Raw genomic sequence first — 21,405 nt, 5'->3', positions numbered from 1 at the left:
TTTTCTTTCTAAATTCCAGAGGTTTGTTTTAATACAAAGTATGGCTTTTTTCTGTGATGTGAAAGTAGGTTTCCACTTCTGATTTAAAATGTTTTCCTTGAAGCATTGAAGAAAGTGGCTTACTTTTGAAGTTGCTGAGAATGTGAGAAATCCGCTTCTGTGAAAACGACAAATAGAGGTGTTTTTAAGCAGCCTCCTTGCATTCTGAAATGTTTCTCTTGGCAGAGTCTTTGAAAAACAACAACAAAAAGATCATGCATCATATACTGTGTTTGGAAACAGCTTCTATAAGAAACAATAACATTATGGATATTTAATATAAGAACATAAATAGCAAAATACTGTTTTTCTTGATTATGAACTTCCAGTGTGGCTTAAACATTTTTCCTCAAGATTTTCAAGCCTTAAATTAAGACATTATGGACAATTTAGAAATAGTATTTTATATGTAGTATATATGCACATCAAATTTTATTATCAAGCGTTGAAATTAATCGTTCTTCTCCTCCAGATTTAATTTTAACAGTAATGAGAATGGTAGGGAAAGGAAGATGTGAGTATTTAGAAACAATTTGAACTCATATACTACAATAATTATTTTAATAATGAGAATAATTTTTAACATGATTTAAGATAATTATCTTAAAAGCTGGTATACCTGTAGCATTAAAAATACTTATATTGTGCTACTGTTGTTGTTTCTTCTCTATTTAAAACAGGCTTGTATAGAACTGCTCATTTTTACATCTGATCCTAGCACTTTGACATTTTGTCATTGTCTTAACACCTGTGTAGTGGACAGTGGTCACCTGATCATACGAAAATACTAGCTGTCACTTAAAAAGTGTTTCTAACCCTGTTGGTTGTAAAGGAAAACTTCAAAATGTGAGCAGACCACATTATAGCAGCTTAGAAAATAATGGGGAGTGTTAAGAACACCAACTGTTTTTTATTTTTTGGGGTTTTTTTGGTTGGTTTGGTTTTAATCTGGTTAATTTCAACCAATCACAACATTTGTAACGAAGGTGATATTTTACTCAGCAGTGGATTATTTTAATTTAGCAGTTGAAAATTAACATTTGCAGGTTCTGGTGCCATCTGTACACTGCTGTAATAGTTTAGTATCTGGGAATCTAAAAATGAAGTGGATAGAGGTACCTAAGTGGAAATACTAGAAATTTCCTGATCATCTTTATTTAAGCCAAATTTTTCAGAAGAAAAAAAAATTAATGAACAGTGTATATGGGGATAGGTACATTTAATCTGTGTTTTTGTGTATCTTGATTAAATGTGGAAAATCTTCAATCAATTTGCATAGGTAGCCTATTTTAACCTGACAATGAATGTTTGAATAGAGGTTAAAGGGATTTTACACGGTAAAGGAAAGGGGATTGGTTGCCTGTTATTCCACTGTTATTTTCTTCAGTTTCTTTTCTCTTCCTTTTTCTCCACAGATGAGAACTGCAAAGATAAATACTACAATTGCAATGTGGTGGTTCAGGCCCGGCTTTGTGTCTACACCTATTACAAAACAGCCTGTTGTGCATCCTGTACGCGTGTGGCAAATAGACAATCAGGGTTTCTAGGACGCAGATAACAAATACTCTTCTCAAAGCAGCAATGTCAGTCTTCAGATGGAGCTTGAACAGTGTTACTGTTTTGACTACAGCAGGTTTTAGCTTCTTAAAGAGATGGTTTTTGTATTGCTGTGTACATCAAGACACCACACCATTTCAGTTACACTTATTGTGCAGTTATGTCTTTTTTAAAAAGTTTGTTGTAAAACCATGATCTTTTTAAAGCATTAATTTTTAATGATAATATTCTTTGCACCTGCTCATCGGATAATTATTTAAAAAATATACCAGCCTTACTATTGTGAAATTATTGTTAAAAAAAAAAATCAGTCATACGCAATTACTGGAGATATTTTACCAATGTGGATGCAACTGCTGCGTTATTTTCTGAGTGCTTAACTCTTACTTGGTATTTTGGACTGCCTTAAAGTAATAGACCAAATCAACGAAACATGCACATGACAAGCACTATTTTACAGAGAAACCAGCCCCTTGAAGACTCATTCATGTTCAGTTTCTTAGCACACTAATGTATATTTTTAATTACTTCATTCATAATAAATTATAGTAATGGTTAAACTTTTTCACGTATACTTTTAGCTAACTTCCTGTCCTCAGGTGGCAAATATATGCACACTTGACTGCCAAAATGTGCCTTCATATTTAATTCATAAACTCTTGAAGTTATACTATTCTACTGTATGTTTTTTAAAATACATTACCTACCAGAGTGCCATTAGTGCCTAACCAATTAAGCCTTTAATAACTATAGCTGTCAGTGAGATTTACCAGGAAGGCGAGGAGACTTTGCTGATACTTAAAAAGAAATACACAGAGTGATTGTTTCCACTGGCAAGGTCTCTTTCCTGTAGGGCAGTTTTTCAGTGAATTGATATCTTGCCTGATGTCTTGTCTCTGCACTATTTTTTAACAACTACCATACAAAAGTATTGTGTCCAGACCTTGTCTAGATACATCACCAGTTTCTGAAGCAACCACCAACAGATGCAGACCTCTCTGCTTTATAGTAGTCTGTTATTCTTAGTGTCAGTAGTCTTTGTGAATGTAGTAGCCAAGTATTTATAAGGAGATCTTACCTGTTGATGTTCTTCAGGTTTTGATCACTTACTACCACGTATTTGTCATTTTTGCTTCATTCCATGTTTCACCCATCAGATCTTTTAATACCACTCCCTTTATACTACTCAAGAATAGCTTTTCTTAGACCTAAAGTTAGGTGGTGATTTTTCATTTCTGCAATTACTAGACTCAGCCTTAGGATGTGCTGAAGGTAAATAGATCACGTTGTGCAAGGCAGAAGAAAGCTTTTGCGTTATCTGCACATTCTCTAGGTTTTACCTGTGAGGTCTTTCAAATGTGTAAATAAGGCTGAGGGAAGAAAGAAACACTTCTGCTCATTCAACTGTTTATTACAGCATATTGCTTTTAAGTTCATGATATCCAACTGTGCATCTATTTCTAAGGTGCTTGCTGCCTGAATTTAAAAGCAGCTTTAATAATGTATGTTAAGCCACTCCCAGTGATGCGGTAGTAGAGTGATTAATGTGTCCTGCTAATGATTAGAGGCATGTTTGAACCTCATTCTGGATTTGTGCTAGAGCTCATCCCAGATGATCCATCTGTAAATGTTCATCTGTTTTTATTTTGTTCTTACTGCTTGGATGGAGACAATGTGGAAGAGAGAATGGGCCACAGGGAGGCAAAGGTTTCTGGGCATGCTACTTACTAGTCACACCAGTTCATGTACTGGAAGCTACAGGCACAGAAAGGTAGAACACCTCTAGTCTAAAAGCTGCCTTGGACTGAGACAAACCTTAGATTTTTTGATTCAGTCACTTACGAAGAATGTATTTCAGCCATGATGAACTGTAGTGTTTGGCTAAATGAAATTAAGAAGTGTTTCCCCTAAACTTTGAAGTATTTGTGATTATAAACCATTAATGTTATTGGCTGTTTCTGTATACTTTGGTTTGGGCTTTTTCACTGTAATTAATTGATGAAAGCCCTTTAGAAACAGACATGCTAATTAGAAAACCTTCGATTTTAGTTCACAAAGCTTTTGCAGTCCTATTTCCTTGGATTATGAAAATTTATTCATGAAGATAATTTAAAAATTTGTGGTCATATTTTATATTCATTAAGATTCTTGACCAAAGACTGATACAGGGAAAGTACAGCACAAACAACTCTGGAATCCAGTATTTGTAAATACAGATTTTCATCTCAAAATCTCATTGCAGCAAATCTTCACATAGAGTGCATAATTTTTGCTGTTATCTCTTTTGTGCCAAGGAAGTGTATCCTGCGAGCTAGAGTGAAATACTTGTACTGAAAACCACGAGGAGAATGAAATACAGAGAAGTAATCTGGTTTGCAAACAATTCGTAGACAATCTGCTTGCACACACTCTTGGCTGTGAGACAGCAAGTTAGCAAGTAGACAGGTGATCCTAGTCTTCCATAAAATCTGTTGTTATGCTCTGGAATATATGGCAATTGGGTTATTTTACAAGGATTATAATCACGTAGGCTCCATTAAGCTGCCACTAAAGTAAACAATTCATGGGAGCTAAATAAGAAAGAATTTATACATACATGTAGTGCTATAACCCTGTATTACTCCTAAGCTATACAGCCTTGTGAATTTCATGCAGTGAATTATGTTTATGGAAACTATATATTTCTTTTTAGTAAAAGGACAGGTTTCAGATGTATCAGTTAAAAAAAGATTGCATCGCCTAACTGAACATCTGGTGATATGGAAACTACTAAAGTCTTGCTGAACTTAATCATTTATCATCTCTTCTCATGTTTCAGCATAATCAAAATACTTGTTCCTGAAATATGAACTAATGAACCTTTCTTTCAGCACTTTGATGTAGAAGAACTAATATTACCTACACAAAGTAAATGCTATGCTAGTATTTCACTGTCACACAAAGTGCACTTTTGAAATTGTGACTATAGCATTTGTTTTAATAGAGCAGTATACCAATTTAGGATGATGCCTACAGAGGCCCTGATTTTAATTTCATGATTTTACTGTAAATCAGAGGTGGCATTTGCCTATGTCTCAGTCCTAGAACGTGCCAGTGGTCACCACTGAGGGAGGAAGGTGGAAGCAGCTAATGGCTAGTAGAACTTCCATATGTAAAGTGAGAGTAAAATATGCTCTCCATGGCTTTTCTTTCCAGTTCATCTCCATCCTGCAGTCCCTCTCTTACACTGACAAGTGTTCTTCTCTTCCTATCTCACCTCCATCCCTTTGTGCTTTGGATGCCAATTTTAAATTTTGCCTGCATTACTGAAAATCCTCAATGGTTTGGTTAAGAATCTGTTAGAAATAAGCCCAGCTATGAAGAGAGCTATATTCCTGCCAGTTCAGTGATTTTTGTGTGTTCTTGTTGGCTAATTTTAAATACATGATATTAAAATAACTACTGAAAGAGCTCCTGTTCAATGAACCTATGATTACACAACTATTGAAGTATGTATTGGCCCTTTATTCTCAAATCTAACATATATTTAAAAAAACAAACAAAGAAAAAAACTTTACACTCAAAAAGTAAAAATTTGTCTACCTGGTTTTCTTGAGATCTACACTTAGTGTCTGACTAATCTCTTTCTTAGAGCAATGTGGTGTATTAGGCAGATTATTTATGTGTGTGTCTGTATTTGGAACACAAAACATGACATTTTGAACACTGAAAGTAAACTTCTTTTGTTCTTAGCATCAGTTACAGAATATGTTTGTGGGAGCTATATTAGCTATTGCTTAGAAAATGTATTAAAATTGTACCTCCTAATATCTCAAATGATAAATCATCCAGTAATTGTTTTTAGTATAATTTAAAGGAAACTTCTCAGCATTATAATATCTTAATAGGGTGGGTAAAATTCAGGCCTGGTGGAAGGAAGAAAGTTTCATTTAAGAGAACTCACACCAGACCTGAACTTGGCTCTTTACTTATCAGCTTTTAGCAACAAAAAGTTACAAATGCAAGTTCCTAATCTTCTATAACGCCATTTACTTTACTGGATTACAAAACAAACTACCACTATATTTGGAGAGGAGGGGAGCTTAATTTTGAGAAATCAGTGACCTCACAGTGACAGTCCGTCATTGCTGCTTGCCCTGAACTATTTCGTCTATGTTGTATTTGGGTCTCGTGAGACCTAGTCTTGCAATGGCCTTGGCAGGGTGGGTGCATACAAGCTTGTGAACCCCACATTGAAGTCGCTTGGGCTCCACGTGGAGGATCAGGAGGGACTGGAGCCTTAACTCTAAGGATATTTAAACCTGACAAAAAGTGACAAAAAAAAGAAAAAAAAACTTTTATATATTAAAAAAAAATGTCTACTTGACCCTAATAATTGATTTTGGCAGAAGGATATACTTTATTATAACTTATTTTGTTGTTATTTGTAAATACAAGATGTTTATGGGAAATATGTATTCTGAGCTGTGTGTATGGAACAAGCCACTGCACCAAAATAATTCAAATATTTAGAATAGGCAGATTTTTATTAAAAGGGACCTAATATGTATTTATTTACATATATCATTCACATTTTGTCCAGCTCTTTCATTATACTAACCCAGCTTTTATGGAATGTTATAGCACAAGTATTACATATATATTTTTGTATATATGTCATACTGGAAATCCGTAATATAATTTTCTAAACTTTCTGATTAGCCAGTTCCTTGAGTGAATTAAAGGAGGAGTAGAAGCAAATTGCTTTCTGACTCGTTCAGGAATACGTATCCATAGCAATGCACCTGAACCAGAACTGTACAGCATCCTTTTCATATTGTATGCATTTTCTCTTTGATGAAAAAATGTTAACTATTTTTGTTTATGACTAATTTATTTTTTATTATTTGGAAAAATAAAGTAATTCAAGATGAATTTATGTGACATGATTTATTTATTATTTGGTTGATTTGTTTGATTTCTTCCACGGTCATTGTTTCTGGAGAATTAAGCACAAGTATCAACAAAGGTATAATGCACTAAAGTAATCCTTGCTCATGTATTGAGGGGACAAAATACAACCATGCTGCAAAAAGGTTCATAACCAGAACTTTGTTAGAGCTTTGCAAAAGGGATTGCAACATCCTGATAGACTGTCCCTAATGGTAATCACGTATATTAGAAATGGGAAAGAAGGCCATTTCCTGGTGTTTTGGGAGCTCCTGTGCAGTTTCTTGCAGGTTTCCTCCCAGTGTATTCTCAACCATATTGTGTGTTTGTAGCATAAGGCTCTGTCACTTCCATGTCTAGACTCATAGTGGTTTACCAGTAAAAAATTATCAGTGTAACTGCAAAATTATCCAAGCCTGGATGCAGCTGAGGTGCGGTCATACCATACATAAGACGATGTTATACATTGTAAAACTAGTATCCTGGGTGCTGAGGGAATGTGCGGGTGAATGCGTAGGTAGAATGTCTGTTGGTAGCTGCTCAAAGATCATAGTTTTTTCCTCCCGATTTGGCATAACCAGACTAGTAGTGTAGACACCTCATTACAAATTTTATTATAATTCCACTATAAATTAGTGAAATTCTAAGGGAGGAAAAACTATACCTAAACCTTTTTAGAGATCATCAGTTGTTTCATCTTTCTTCTTTGCTGTTGTGAGAAAATCTGTATAGTTGAAGAAAAGTGGAAATTATTTGTTGAGTTATTTGAGTTTGGATTTTGTTCCTGAATTCCAAATTACTAATGAATAGAAAAGGTCAAATTTGGTAGGCACAAAAGGGATGTACTCCTTAGTAATAAATTAAGAACTGTATGCTCTCAGCATGCCAGAGAAAGATGTAGTTTGTTTTAGAAAGTTCCATGTCCAAGCTCATTCATCAATAGATGTTATTAATGAGTTAGAATGTTAGGATATGTATATGCTACAGCAATACATGCAATGTCTTGGAACTGGATGCTTCTGGCTAAATAAAATAATTTTTACCTTGTAATACGTCAGAGCATTTCATAGTTTTAAGTGCAGCAATCACACAATACCGGTCATCACAGACCAGTACAATCTGAGGGCACACCAGGTGTTTTCCCTCTGCTCAGCCTTCATTTAAACAATATAGTTTATCACTTAAACCATACAGTGAAGTTGGTAATGCAGTTTAGTCAGTAATGTTAGCATTTTTGCTGGAGGATTAAATTCTCTTTAATTGTGTTTGTAATTTACAGCTTAACAAGGTATTTCCAAAGTAGTGTCTGTAACTGTGGATACAGAAGAGTGCCATGCATGCTTCCTGAGGCACTGGACTTCTGGAGCACAGGGAGCTCTCCCGTGGCTTGCACAGGATTGACACAGCAAAGTCCAAAGCTAAAAGCAAAGTGGATTTATCTATTTTAATTTTTTTATTAAATGCAGAGGTAAGATGTTTTTGTTAGAAGGCAATAACTGCTGTTTCCTGTGTGGACCAAATGCAAGGAGTAAGCCTTGGGTTGTAACCCTGAAGTTCTGTCCTGGAGGCGTTAGGCAGCTGTTTCACCATCCCTACCCACCGGCTGAAATCACCCATGTCTCGTTGTGGTGCTTTTAATGCCTGCGGTACGAGCGCTGAAAAACTGCCACTCTTTGAGGAGGGAAGCGTAAACGTGTGGAGTATTACTGCAAGCTAAGTTTGTGTAGCCTACGGACAACACTTCTACACTACAAAACCTGAGTAATTTCGTACCCGTGAAAAAATCAATTGCAAATCAACAACTGTCCTTTCTATCACGGGGCAAAGCGCACGTTACCTTTGTTTGGCTTTAACGCTGCCCACCGAGGCAGCCCCGCGCCCCAGGAGCGGGTCGGGCAGCACCGGCGGGAAGCCGCGGCCCCCCGCAGCCGCCTCGTGCCCTTGGCGCCCAGCGGCCGGCTCCACCGCGCGAGTCCGCCACCTGAGGCGAGGCGCGGACACGCGCCGCCGCGACCGTTGCGCGACCGTTAGGCGGCCCCGCCCCGCGCTGTGGAGAGGCCGGCGGGAGCCCGCGCCCTGGGCGGGCGTACGGGGAGGCCGCCGATGTCGGCGGGGCGGAGCGGGACGGGACGGGACGGTGTTCCTCCTTCCCTCCCTTCCTCCCGCCCACCCTCCCGGCAGAGCGAGCCTGGTAGCGGCCGGAGTTCGGTCACGGCTGCTGGGAAACGCAGCGCTCCTCTCCCCCTCTGGGCGCCGCAGGGGCTGAGGCTCGTTTCTGTAAGTGCGTGATGGACACTTGTCTCGTTAAAAAAAAAACAGAACTTGGGTTATTGACCCACAAGCTTCCTTGATAATTAATTACTCAAGTTTCTACCACAAGTTCTTTACGTTTAAAGTAAAAAATAAAAATAAAAATAGTAAGAGGAGCAAATGCAGTACTTGTTTTCTCATCCGTGTTCAGAAGCGGTACATCAGCCTCCGTGAGGTGACCCTGAAGCGTGGTAAGGTTGTCAGGGCTTTCAGGTCTGGGTAGTGAGGAAGGTTTCATGTTTTCACGCGGTACCTGTTTCTGGCACTAGACAGACGGGGTTCTCCATGTCCCACGCCTTGTGTGAAGGGCAGACCTGTTGCATGGCTGCCTGTCCTGAGATTAATATTAAAAAAAAAGTTAGGTAAACTGTGGGATTAACCCCTCTAGTGATGAGTTGTCGAATGCCAAGTGCAGATCTTTAATGCCTGACTCCACACCCTGTCTCGTCTGTACTTGTAGCTAGCCACAAACTTGTACAAGGAAATGGGAACTGAGGGAAAACATCAAGGGATTATTCATAACATAAAATCAAATAATTGCTCTTAAAAGAAGCAGAAAAGAAGACTTAATTTTGGCTCTCTGCAGATGCAAGTTCCAATAAGGAACAAATACAGAAAGTCGGTGCTATTTCCTGACCTATTTCCTAATATAAATAGACTTATGTGAGCATTGATTGAGAATGTATTGTAACACCTATCCATAAAAAAAGTTTAAAGTTCTTCACTGAACAGCTGAGGTTGGAAGACAAATAATCTACTTCAGCCCCCTGCACCAAACAGGCTTAGCTACAGCAGGTTGCCCAGGGCTGTGTTCAATCAGGTTTTGAGTATCTCCAAGAATTGAAACTCTACAACAGGCATCCCTGGGCAACCTGTTCCAGTGTTCCACCACCGTCACAGGTTTTTTTTGTGTGTGGGTTGTTGTTTTTTTTTTTTAACGTTTTCTTATTTTCAAATGGGATTTCTTTTGTTTCAGTTTGTACCTACTGCCCCTTGACCTGTCATGGGGCACCCTTGAGAAGAGCCTGGCTCAGTTGTCTCCAGTCATTCACATCAGTAAGATCTCCCCTGAGCCTTCTCTTCTCCACATAGAGCAGTCCCAGGTGTCTTGGCCTCTCCTTATGTGTGAGCTGCTCCAGTCCTTTAATTATCTTTGTGACCCTTCATTGGACTCACTCCACTAAGTCTACATGTGTCCTGTGCTCAGATTGATCCTTGTACTTGATCCTGATGACATACACCTTAATATCCTAAGTGAGCCAGCTGGAACAGCACACACAAGATACCCTTCTCTGTAATGACATAATCAAATCCAGCTAGTGGGAAGCAGTACTTTTTAAAAAAAAAAAAAAAAAAAAAAAAAACCTGTTGTTGTGTACCTACCACACAACTAAGTGATGAAAAAGGATCCAAAATTAAGGCAGTAAATCTATAAAAGATGTTCTTAAAACATGTACTTAACAGCCTGGGAAAGAAGGTGCTGAAATCATTCAGCTTTTTTAGTATCTCTTTGTTTCTTTTTTAATTTATCCCACTGATTTAATATTTCTCATTATAATTGGCCATATGCTAGTAGTCAAGGCTTTGGTTACAGATAATTGGATATACAATAATAAAAAGAAGAATTGTGACCTCCCAGAGGCCTTGTTAAAAACACATGGATACCATGTTTATGCTGTCTAATCTTTTGTTTAAACATATTACTATTCACCATGCTGCTATATTAAAAACTACATTGTATTGCAACGGTAAGTGTAAAGAGATGGTTTCGAGCAGATCGGTGCAGCTCTTTGTTTTGATCTTGTTTCCTGGTTTCCAAGGTGTGTTCTCCTTCACTGTATCAGCAGTCCCTCTTTCCCTAGGCAGCAGGTTAGATGCAAATGAACAAGTCTAGTATGTTCCAAGAAGATGTCTGCTTTTGAATCCTGCTGCTAGATTTGTTGCTGCTAGAAAACAAAGGAAATTACATCCTTCTTGGGCTGCTGGTTTTGAAAATTCTTCTGTACTTACTAATTTTGCATTTGTGTGTAACACCATGAGAGGCTTGTATGAGGTGGCTGGTTGCTACTGACTTTTACAGGAGTTACTTTGCAAACCTAAGTGCTGAACTTTCTCTGATAGAGCTTTTATCTTGCACATGCTTCTCTGAATAAGGTTGAGAACGCTTTTATGTTTAACTAACTCAGATCATTTATACACTAGATGGCTGAGGAAAATAAGACTTAAGTAAAATTGTAATGGACCTTGATTTCAATTTCAACTGCCAGAAGAAAAACAGGCCCATTAAATCCAATGGTTCTAAAAAGCAAGGATTCTTGCCTGCACAGTGATATGCAGGCATGGCCAAATTAAGTTAAGTCTAAATGGTGTTAGTGGTTGTTAGTACGGACAAATTACTGTTCAGTAGAACTTTTAATGTTTTTTCCATGTGTAATTTGTAAAAGAAAGGAAAAAAAAAAAACCTGTAGCATAACCCCCTTCTTATTATTACTCTCCTATTACACTAGAAATCTATGGATTTCTAAAAGCTTAAATGATATGGAACAACTGTAAATGAAAAGAGAGATACAGTACGTATAGATCAACTGGAATTGTCATCAGTGCTTCCAGTCAGTGCTTCACTGCTGAACAGGTGCCAGAAGATGCATTTTGCTTTGGAGACTTTTTGATTGACATGGGACAAATGTTTGGCCCTTACTAAAGTCGTATGGATTTGAAGCTTGACAGGTGAGTCTGGATTGTTGGTTGCTGTTGAGGGTCTTGAGAAATATCACAGTGTGGTATGTTATGGTTTGGTGTGGTAGTTCATCACATAATCATTTAATTCATCACACATCTTAAGTGTCAGGCTGGAAGGTGTAACAGGTGGATGCATGCCATTTATTTCAAAGAATTCAAATGATTTCTTTCTGTAGGTTGTTCTGGACAATTCATAGTCCAAGCAGAGCTTTTTTGGAAGAAGATTTTTTTTAATGATGTTTGATTAAGTTTTAAGAAGCAGATGCAATTGGTGACAAGTATCTGAATGAGCTCACAAAAATATTCCTAAGGTACTGAGCTAATTATATATTCATTCCAACATGCTACCTGCAGGTGATGAGTTGCTACCAAATGTTAATGCCTGCATTTTCTTATTGGTATGAGTTGCAGCTGTGGTACTGTCTACAGAGCTAAAAAGTGCATTGTTAGGATTTTTCTTTGTAAATGGAGAGTAATAATAACAAGCGTTTTCATTTAGCAAAGAGGACAGCTGAAGTAACACCTCTAAGGTCTTAAACTCCTGAAATACACATTATCCATAGCATATCTTGTCCTTAAAGACTTGCAGGTTTTGTGTGCAAAGGGTTTAGCATCTTTAAGTCATTCATAACAATATACAACCTCATAAGTGCAATGGGAAGTAGAAAGCAATGATAGTTGCGATTAAGCAACTGAATGATTGATAGTTGTAATTAAGCTTGATTAATTAAGCATTTAATGCTCATTGCTGGATGGGATGAAGGATTTGCTTCCATTGCCGCCTAAACCAATTGAACACAGTTGAAATGAGTAGTCTTTATTATTTCTTGTGAAGAAAATTGCCAGTGCTTAAGTACCATTTAGGCATACACATTCCATTGGAGTTTAACTGCATAGAACTAGGATAGAAGGTTGCCAGCAAACAGATCATGTTCAAGTCCTTTGCTTCAAGAGAACAAAGTATACCTCAGCTTGGCTAAAAGCAAAAGAAAATCTACAGCAGTGAAAGGCATTTGACGAGGTCTTGCTTCAGTTTCTGAGTCTCACAGTAATGACTATGGGAGCGATATAGTAATGGGAGGAGAGAGCAAGGACAAAGAAAACTGTATTGTGGGAGGAGGACAAGAAATGTGCTGTCGTTTATCTGGGGGGGAGGAAGAATAAGCAGACTTAGCTTTCTTCTTTTGCTCTCCTTTAGCTTTTACACATATGTTAACCTTTCAGACTTTTCCTTCCTTCTTTAAAAAAGCATGAGTATGGTGTCAGAAATAGTACTGCTTTATAAGATATTGTAAAAAAAAAAAAAAAGAGAAATCCTTCAAATCAGCATTTTATCTCTAAAACCTTCTTTGGTCTAGATTCTGCTAAAGATTCTGTGAATACATCAGTTGGAGATTGAGGTGGTAAATGCTTTCCTAGTGTTCTGTATTCTTATAATGGGCTTGGCTCTGATCCTAGTGCGCTGTATGATACTAGAAGGTTATTAGTATATAGTGTGTTAAATGAACTAAAACGAACGCTTTGAAAATGTGTGCATTTCTCTGAGAGTTTCATCATGATATTTACCAAAGTGGTATAAAAGAGGACATGAAATATCACAGAGAACTGAAATGTAATTGCCTACTGTTCTATGCTCAGTGTTGTTTTCCTTGCCAAACTGTGCAGGATAATCTTCATCTAAATACACGGCTTTGTCAGATGGAGTAGAGCTCAGTGTTCCATACGGAAATCGCCTTAATAGAAACAGTAGGCAATAAAAATCAATTTATACAAGAATTGAGTGTTCAATTCTGTTTGTAAGAAATATTCTGAGGATTTTTCAAGGCTGAAAGAAAAGCCATGAAATTATTTGAGCAATGACTGCTTTAATTAGTTTCCAAAACAAAAACAAAAAAAAGAAGAGGTTACTATTTATACTTTCTTTCCTTTAAAATAAGGAAACCTAATAATCTAATTCTGTTTCATATGCTGAATAATATTTGTCAAATCCACTTAAGACATACTGTAGAAAGCGCTTTGTTTTTTCCCCCTATATGTGCCATTAACATAAGGTTTTGGTGGCTAGCAAAATAGAAATATTCACTTAGGGCTCAGCTGTTCAGGGGATTCAAATCCGGTAGCTGCTATAAGGGATAAATTCAGGCTGGTGTAACAATGGAGATTTACGCTTTCCTAGCACCTCTAGGCACAAATGTTATTTCCACTTGGATACACAATTCTCTAGATATTTGAGTGTTGCCTTTAGAGCCCTAGGCCCTCGAGGTTTGTCATGACTCCAGGATTTCAGCTTGCTTTTTAAAGTGCAAGTTCTTGACACTCCTGACTGAGAGCATTCTTTTCCATGTTAGCATTTGTGAGGTAGTGAAGAATAAGAAAGAATGAAATTGTGCACTCACAGTTTGTTTCCTTAAGGCACGTGCAGGTGGAAATAAGTATTTAATTTCAAATACTGCTAAAAGAGCAGTATGTTACAAGTCTAATCTGAGTCAACTGCACGAGGGGAAGACGACATACAGAGAAATGCAGTTAGTTCCATTGAGAGTTGGATAACAGCTCAACAAATCTGGCAGTTGGCATCTAAAAATGTCACTGCATGTAGTAGAGTATAAGGTGTTTGATGAATCATAAACTGTTGCTAAAATCATGTAACTAGTGTTTCTATTAAAATCAGATATATTTTTGTTGCATGTCTTGCTTATAATTGCTCCTATTTCCTACTTGAATGGAGCACTAATAATTTGTGGCATGAGCTAGTGACTTTAGGCTTGTTGCTTTTGTTCTTTATTTTTTCAGAGGTCTGCATTTTTTTCTTTTCCTTTTAGTCTTTGACATTCAAGCAAGTTCCTCCACAGCTTCTTGAACAACTCTAAACATCTGATGCTTGTATAGGTAGTGAGGAGGGGGTGAATGTGCTCAGGCAAGCTGCTTCATGTTTTGTTAAATGACGTGCTTCACTGCTGGAATGACGAGCTTAATTTTTTTAAACACATGGAAAAAAAAGTCATTTTAGAATTTTTAAGTCGCAATGGCAAGACGTGAAAGAATATTTACCTTAAGTTAAATCAAGTCCTTAGGTTCAGTAATGATCAGGTTCTTCCCATAGAAGCAATATTCTGTATGTTTCTGTCACTTAATTTGAGCGTGAAAGATAAACTAGAACTTGCTAGTTAATGTTGCCTTGTAAAAGGGAACGCATAAGGGCCCAGATGTTCAGAATTAAGTAAAAGCAAATATTTAGAAGCTTGTGGATTTTCATGAATATGAATTCTAAGGAAGACCTTAGCTACTAACAGAGCATCTCAATGTGTTTTTACCTTAAATTCTCCCCAAAGCATGCTGCAAATGCTAAAAAGCTACTTAAGATTAAGTAAATTCATGAAAAAGAATTTATTGAGGGAACCAGCGCAGCAACGGGTTCCTAAAGTCCCTGACTTGCAAATGGTTGGAGCTGGAGCCTGGCTCGGAGAGACTTAGTACCTGGGAGCACCCTTTGTCTTTTGATGCTGCTTTCGGTGGCTTCTCACCATGTTTTGCCTTCAGTTCGTCTCTGTTGAGGGGGCAGAAGGGGTTGGAATGGGCAGAGTTTGTAAATGTGATACTGGTCTGCCAGCCTTTTGGTGTGGTTTGCTATATTCCTGTTGCAAGAGTATGAGATGGAGCCTGAAAGGACCAGTATGTCCGTGTTTTACTTGCCAAGCAGGTCCAGAAAAGTATGTCTTGCTATTTTGCTTAATAAAAAAAAAGCTATATTAAAAAAAAAAAAAAATCTTAAATGCACATCTGCAACAAGTTTGTTTCCATAATTTTCTTTTCAACATTTTTTATAATTTTATATTAAGAGCAAAATTTAAAAAAAAAAAAAAAAAAAAAACCTTCAATAGCTGACTATTCTGTTTGAGAGGATATGAAATACAGTTGCTCATCCCCAACCAGATTCTGCTCAGCCTTGCCAGCAGCACAAGGGAATTGATGAGAGAAGTCAGGAAAAGGCATCAATTAACTTTGTAATGTGAGCACTAGGAAATCTAATTATCTGATTATTGCTGTAGCACTGCAAAAGCCGGGCAACAAGTCAACGAATGGCTATGCGATCAGTGAGGTCTGACTGTGTCAGTTTCTCTGGAAAGAAAAGGGGAAACATGCTATGTTCAAGCTGACTGCTGTCAGCATTTAACAGCTTTTTCTTCTGCTTTCTTTACTTACAGGGTGGAGTTGGGAATTAGTATAAAAATAAGTGACTTCATGTGTGCGTAAGATTACATACCGCAGCCAGTCACACAGGAGTACCATTGCAGTGAACCTATAACAAAATCCAAACTTCTGGATTATCTGTTTTTATCCTTTCTTAAATACATTTCCATTTTTCATATTCATAGGAAAATGATTAGGAATGGTATCACTTTCCTACTTACATGGTTGTGTGCAGGAAAAATGAATAGAAGGGCGTAGAAGGATGTGGTGGAAGCGAAGACGCACTTGGAGGGTGTGAGTGGGTTGTGCAATCAGCCTCACGTTGTGAGGGTTTGTAAGATGTTGCCTTGAGCATAGAGCCTGTCAGAAAACAGATGCTGGGGGCAAGAGCTGCTCTTCACAGTGTTCTCCTCTAGCACTCAGCAGCACTAACAGTCCCGAGAATCCTTTCTACCTTTATTGCACAGCTATTGAAAAGGCTTTGTTTACTTGCAGGCTGCTGGCAGTGTGGCCCAGAAAGTGCTGCAGAATGAGTCAGTGTGAAATGTGTGCTCTAACTGATCGGTAAATCGGGGAAGTTACCACAAAAGAGATTTTGTGGGTGTTTGTGGTACATGCCTTTGGCAGAAAGCTGGTAAATGGTTAAAAGCCAGTAAATGGTTAAAAGCTGACTGAGGTTAGGATGTGGAGCTGAGGGGCAGGGGGTCCTGCAGTGATGACGAGGGAGTGGAGACTGGGGTGTCAAGAAGAGGTGTGTCTGGAGCTTGGGAAAGGGTGAAAAAGTATTTTCCATATGTGTTTAACTATTTGTTGTCTTTGTTTTCTCAGTACCTGAATCAGTTATTAAATGATTATATTAATTGGAATTAAGTTAAATTCCCCAAGTTAGGTTTGTTTTATTTGCAACAGTAATTGGTGAATGATTTCCCAGTCTTTGTTTTGACTCACAAATTCTCTTGCTTTTGTTTTTCCTGTTTTCTCCCCTGTCCCAGTAGGGGAAGAGCAAACAAGTGGCTGTGTGGATGCTTGGCTGCTAGCTGGGGCCTAGCAACCATATTTTTGTGTATTCTCTTTAAAATGAATAAATTAATTGTGTATGCACATCTTAAAAAAAAAAAAAAAGGATGGTAATAGGAGCAATCAAACCCAGTCTGATGCATCTCTTCTTTTCTCATGACAGACTTAGTCATTTATGTTAATATGTTAATAGGCGTATTGCTTTGAAGTAGAAGTTCCAAATAGCTTTTTTAGGGCTCCTTGTTGCAAGCAGCAGTATCAATGATAGAATTTAGCCTTCTTAATCCTTGTTACCTTGCATTTCCTCAGGAATTTGGAGTGACTGATTGGTGGTAAAAGATGTACTGAGTAGCAGGCGTGGGTTGCAGCTGGCTAAACAGCCTTGTAAAATAAGTAAATCCCTCCTTTTTTCGGGGGTAACTTGTTAACAATTCAGGTTACTATGATATTTAATTATCTGTAGCTTGCTGAGCAGGTGCGTGCCCCTACTTTCTGAGAAGAAAATATGAAGTGGTCTTTAAAAGACAGAAGTCAGAATGCTCTTTTTAGAGGATTGGACTTGTGAGTAGATGTTGGAACTGCTCTCAAATGACTGTGCTGGAAATTAAAACTGAAGTAATAATGGAGCTATAGTAAAAAGCAGTTAGTGCAGATGAATGTTTGAGATGAAGATTGGCTCACATATTTGCCTCTGGCAAATTTGTGAGGAGAAGGAGTTCCATTATTTTAAGAGACATGGTGATGCCTACATAAATAATTCATGAACCTGAAAGGTGTACTGTCGCATGGGCAGTTTTTTTTTTTTTTCGTAGTGTTTTGTTATAAAAACACACACATGAAAAAAAGCTCGGTGGAAATCTTGTGTATTTTTTTTCAGATGAGTTCAAGTTACATGTAAGCTCCTCTCTAGAATTAACTGAAATTAACTGATTTTTTATTTAACCTTGTTAGCGACATTTTGGCTCATGTCTATACATCATTCACAGGAATGTAGGCAAGAATGTGCTCTTTATTTCTTGGTCTCTTATTTGGTTGATAGTCTAGAAAATAGGTCTTCTGTCAAAGACAAGTACCAGTATCTCTCCAAAAGCTGAATTTGTTTTGAATGAGCCTAAAATTTATCAACATCACTGATGGTTTCACTGTTACACTCCTATTTACTGTTAATATGAAGCAAACTTTTTAAAGAAATAATTGACATCCAAGTCCAGTTGTTATGAGGTGTAGTATTAAAGAGGGAAAAAGCCACCATCTTTTGCAGAATTAAGTGCTTAATTTTCTGCTCATGTATATCATTACAACTTTTGAAGGAAATTCTGCAGTGTTAACGTGTCAATATACTACAATTGAAGTATTTACAGAAGAGGAATTTCTGCTCTTCGTGGGATGATTATAAGCATTTGAATTACATATCAATTCCCTGAGGAAACTTGTTTTCAAACATTCGCTCTCTGCTTTTGGCTTAATCTTTTCATCTTTTATGGATCAGTAGATCAAGATGCAGCACTGGTTATAGCAGAAGGGCTTGCAAACATGTTGAAGGCAAGCGTTCATTGCTGATGTTGTTGTAGCATAAGTACGACAGCAAGCAGTCTTCACATAGCATGTTGGAAAGCATTGGAAAGGCTCTGCAGAGTAGGGAATCTGTAGAGAATCAGAGTAGGCAATCTTTTTTCAGATCTGGAATTGCTGTTAATAATGTGCTTTTGGGCCTAGTCTGTCATTTTTGCTTTTTTTTTTCTTTTTTGATGTAGAAGTTAAAATGCCCTGTTTAGAATGCATTGATGAGAATTGTTAAAAAAAAAAAAAAGTTCAAAACACTCTGAAACTTCCATTTGATAGTGATTTGGGAATTAGTTATATATACAAATATAGGCTAGATTTGCTTCCTCTTGTAATAGTATTGAAAGTGCTGACCAGTCGGGGTAGATCCCGTAGCCCAGAAGAATCAGCAATCTCTCTCAGTGGATTATGTTCCAGTGCTATTTAAACTCACCCATCTTTGGGGACTGAAGGATTTAATTCTTCTCCTTTTCTAGGAGACAGTAGCAGCTGTGGTTCCCATATTTCACTGAAAGAACTTGATTGTTTTTTAGGGGCAGCAATGCTGAATTGAATTGTTTGGTGCAGGATAGATACATGTCCCAGTCAAGTTCTTGATCTCTGCAAGTAGTCTGTGAGCGTGTCTCCTGTTAGTACCATCAGCACTAGATTGCTGCTGTGCTCTGTGGAAGTGATTTCCACTCTGTCTTAGTCCTGCTGCCGCTGAGATTAAGTACATGTGGAAGCTGTGGGCTTTTGTGTTTTACCCATGTGCTGTGCTTCTCCATGGCACCTGAGCCGAGGAAGCCTGGCGGTGTGATTAGGTGAGCAGCTGGCTCTGTCCCCAGGTCTGCACAGCAGGCTGGGCAGGTGGTGGCAGAACTTGTAAGGACAGAAACGTACCGTTACCTCCTGTGGCTAAAAAACATTCTGTTGTGAATAATACTGCTGTTATTTTGGTTTGGTTAGAAGACAGCTACATTAGAAATATGAAAAGAAATCTAAATTTGATACAGACCAGTATGGCAATGAGTTTCCAAAGTACATCAGCACTCCCAATTCAGAGCATCCTGGGGGAGGGTCCATGTGCTGTCTGGCCCAACCCAAGCAGGTCCCTCCTCATCTTCCATTAAATTGTGAACACTGCTAGGGAAATTCTACAAAGTGAAAACATGAGTGAAATTAAATATTAGATGCCATATAGATTTTAGGGGAAGTGTCAGCCCATATTTTCAGTACATAAAGAATCTGGGATTCTGTATGTTTTCACGGCTAATCTTTCCCCATTTTCTGTTCAGTCAAGATGTCTGTGATGTGCAAAGATTAAATTTATTTTTCTTGGTATGTAGTTGTATTTTTAATGTGTGCTGGATGACAAGAATTGTGTTTGTAGAGTTCTAGCTTATTTGCTATCCTTGATTTCCTTCTATTTTATCACCAAATCCTGTTTGAAGAAAATCAGTTATGACTTAAAATAAGTAAGAGCTTGAGAGGTTGAGAAATGCATTTATAGTGACAAGCTCGGTTACCTGAAAGTCCCTGTGACATACAAAACAATTTTTATCAAAATAAGTGCTCTTACAGTTTCTTTTTCAGAAATTATATGAAATGAGCAAATGTCCTATGTGAAAGTAAAATTTCCAAAAGCGGCTATCCTGAAGGGGAAAAAAGTAAACTAAATGCTAAAATCTTTATAAGCTGATCTGCTAAGGTTATTTAGTCTATATACAATTAGTCATTTAGGTTTAAATACTTTGAATTACTTATAATTCTCTGTTATGGAAAATCCAGGCCCAAGCCATCATAATATTTGTAACACACTGTAGGTGGGTATTTTGTGCAGGTTTTTGTGATAAAGCAGGCTATTGTGAGTTTTGGGAGGATGACACAGCAGCAAGGTGGGCTTCTCAGTTTTTGCTGTTTTCTTCTGTTTGTCTGTTTTTTAAATGGTATTTACAAGGGTTCTTTACCTTATTCCAGATGGCTATTGCAGCATTGGGCTTCATGCTAGTACTAAGTACATTTCTCTATCTTCAGTCTTGATAACAAGTAGTTTGGCGGAATTAGAGCATATTTTTTCATGTCCCTTTAAATGCTCTTTTTTCAGCAAATTTAGTGGCCTTTTTGTCTTTGCAGAGTGCAATAGCAAAAGTGGTGTTTATTTGTTTTTGTTTTTATTGCCTAGAAATGTTGCAGTAATCCTAGCAACTCAAGCCTGTTGGCTTAGATGAATGAACAATGAAACCTGAGTCTTAAGAATGAAGAGCTTGATTGTGAGGGGATGACCTGTTTTTCCCATCACATCGTTATCAGTAACCATTTAAAGAATGACAATAATGCATTCATCCACGTACTGCTGGGCTTAACCTATCTGAAAGGAATGGAACTGAGAACTGTGTAACACAAAGTGATTTCCTTTTAAATGACGGAGTGTAAGCAGGGCTCAGAATTTAAATAGTATCTCTGAAAGTATAGATGACGGCAGTGGCCAACTTTGCAAGCAAAATGAAGTCGGAATAAACTGGAAGTTATCTATGGAAGAAAATCTTTGATTTGGCAGTTGCAGAATCACTGGTGAAAACACTTTTTTGTGTTGTTGGGTGTGTAAACAGGAAACATAATTAACAAAAATGATGTGGCTAATGCAGATATTTTTTCCTCTTGACTCCTAACATTTGCATACTGAAGTAAGTAGCAATCCTGGATTTGGAAAGTATAAGACTAGAATACTAAGCACTGAATCTCAAGGGGTGGAAGAGTAAATTGGATGATTCTGCAGCATTTTCTGAAGTAGGTGGTGATTGGAAAATGTTACATTGAATATTCTATCCTAAACTAAACGAATATTTACATAAATCTTAGATCACAAGTTGTCTTTAAGCCATGTTTGCACAGATAGAGCACAAAGCTTCTCAAAGCTCCTGAGGAACTGAGCATTGTTTTGAGGTACTGTAGGTGGTTTCCTTTGGCAGAAGTCTACCCGAGTGGCTGAAGACAGATCCCGTCCTTTCATTTGGAGAGATCGGTGGCACAAATGATGTAGTAGTAGGTTTTAAAGCAGCCCGATATTAAATTAGTCTT

At 37.7% G+C, this 21,405-nt stretch overlaps 1 protein-coding gene across 4 annotated transcripts in view; it reads left to right on the top strand.

Annotated features, from left to right (window-relative positions):
- The window catches only part of THSD4 (thrombospondin type 1 domain containing 4), a 335,185-nt gene extending 330,255 nt beyond the window's left edge, over window positions 1–4,930 (top strand). For all 4 annotated transcript variants that reach the window (XM_035554004.2, XM_035554003.2, XM_050712995.1 and 1 more), the window contains one exon: window positions 1,455–4,930. In XM_035554004.2, the coding sequence (XP_035409897.1) occupies window positions 1,455–1,597 (143 nt within the window). In that variant the 3' untranslated portion in view covers window positions 1,598–4,930. The remainder of the gene's footprint in view (window positions 1–1,454) is intronic.
- The last annotated feature ends 16,475 nt before the right edge of the window (window positions 4,931–21,405 follow it).

This window comes from Cygnus atratus, chromosome 11, assembly GCF_013377495.2.
Source record: "Cygnus atratus isolate AKBS03 ecotype Queensland, Australia chromosome 11, CAtr_DNAZoo_HiC_assembly, whole genome shotgun sequence".
Classification (NCBI taxonomy): domain Eukaryota; kingdom Metazoa; phylum Chordata; class Aves; order Anseriformes; family Anatidae; genus Cygnus; species Cygnus atratus.
Note: the sequence above shows the minus strand (reverse complement) of the source record. Positions and strands in the feature narration are given on the sequence as shown.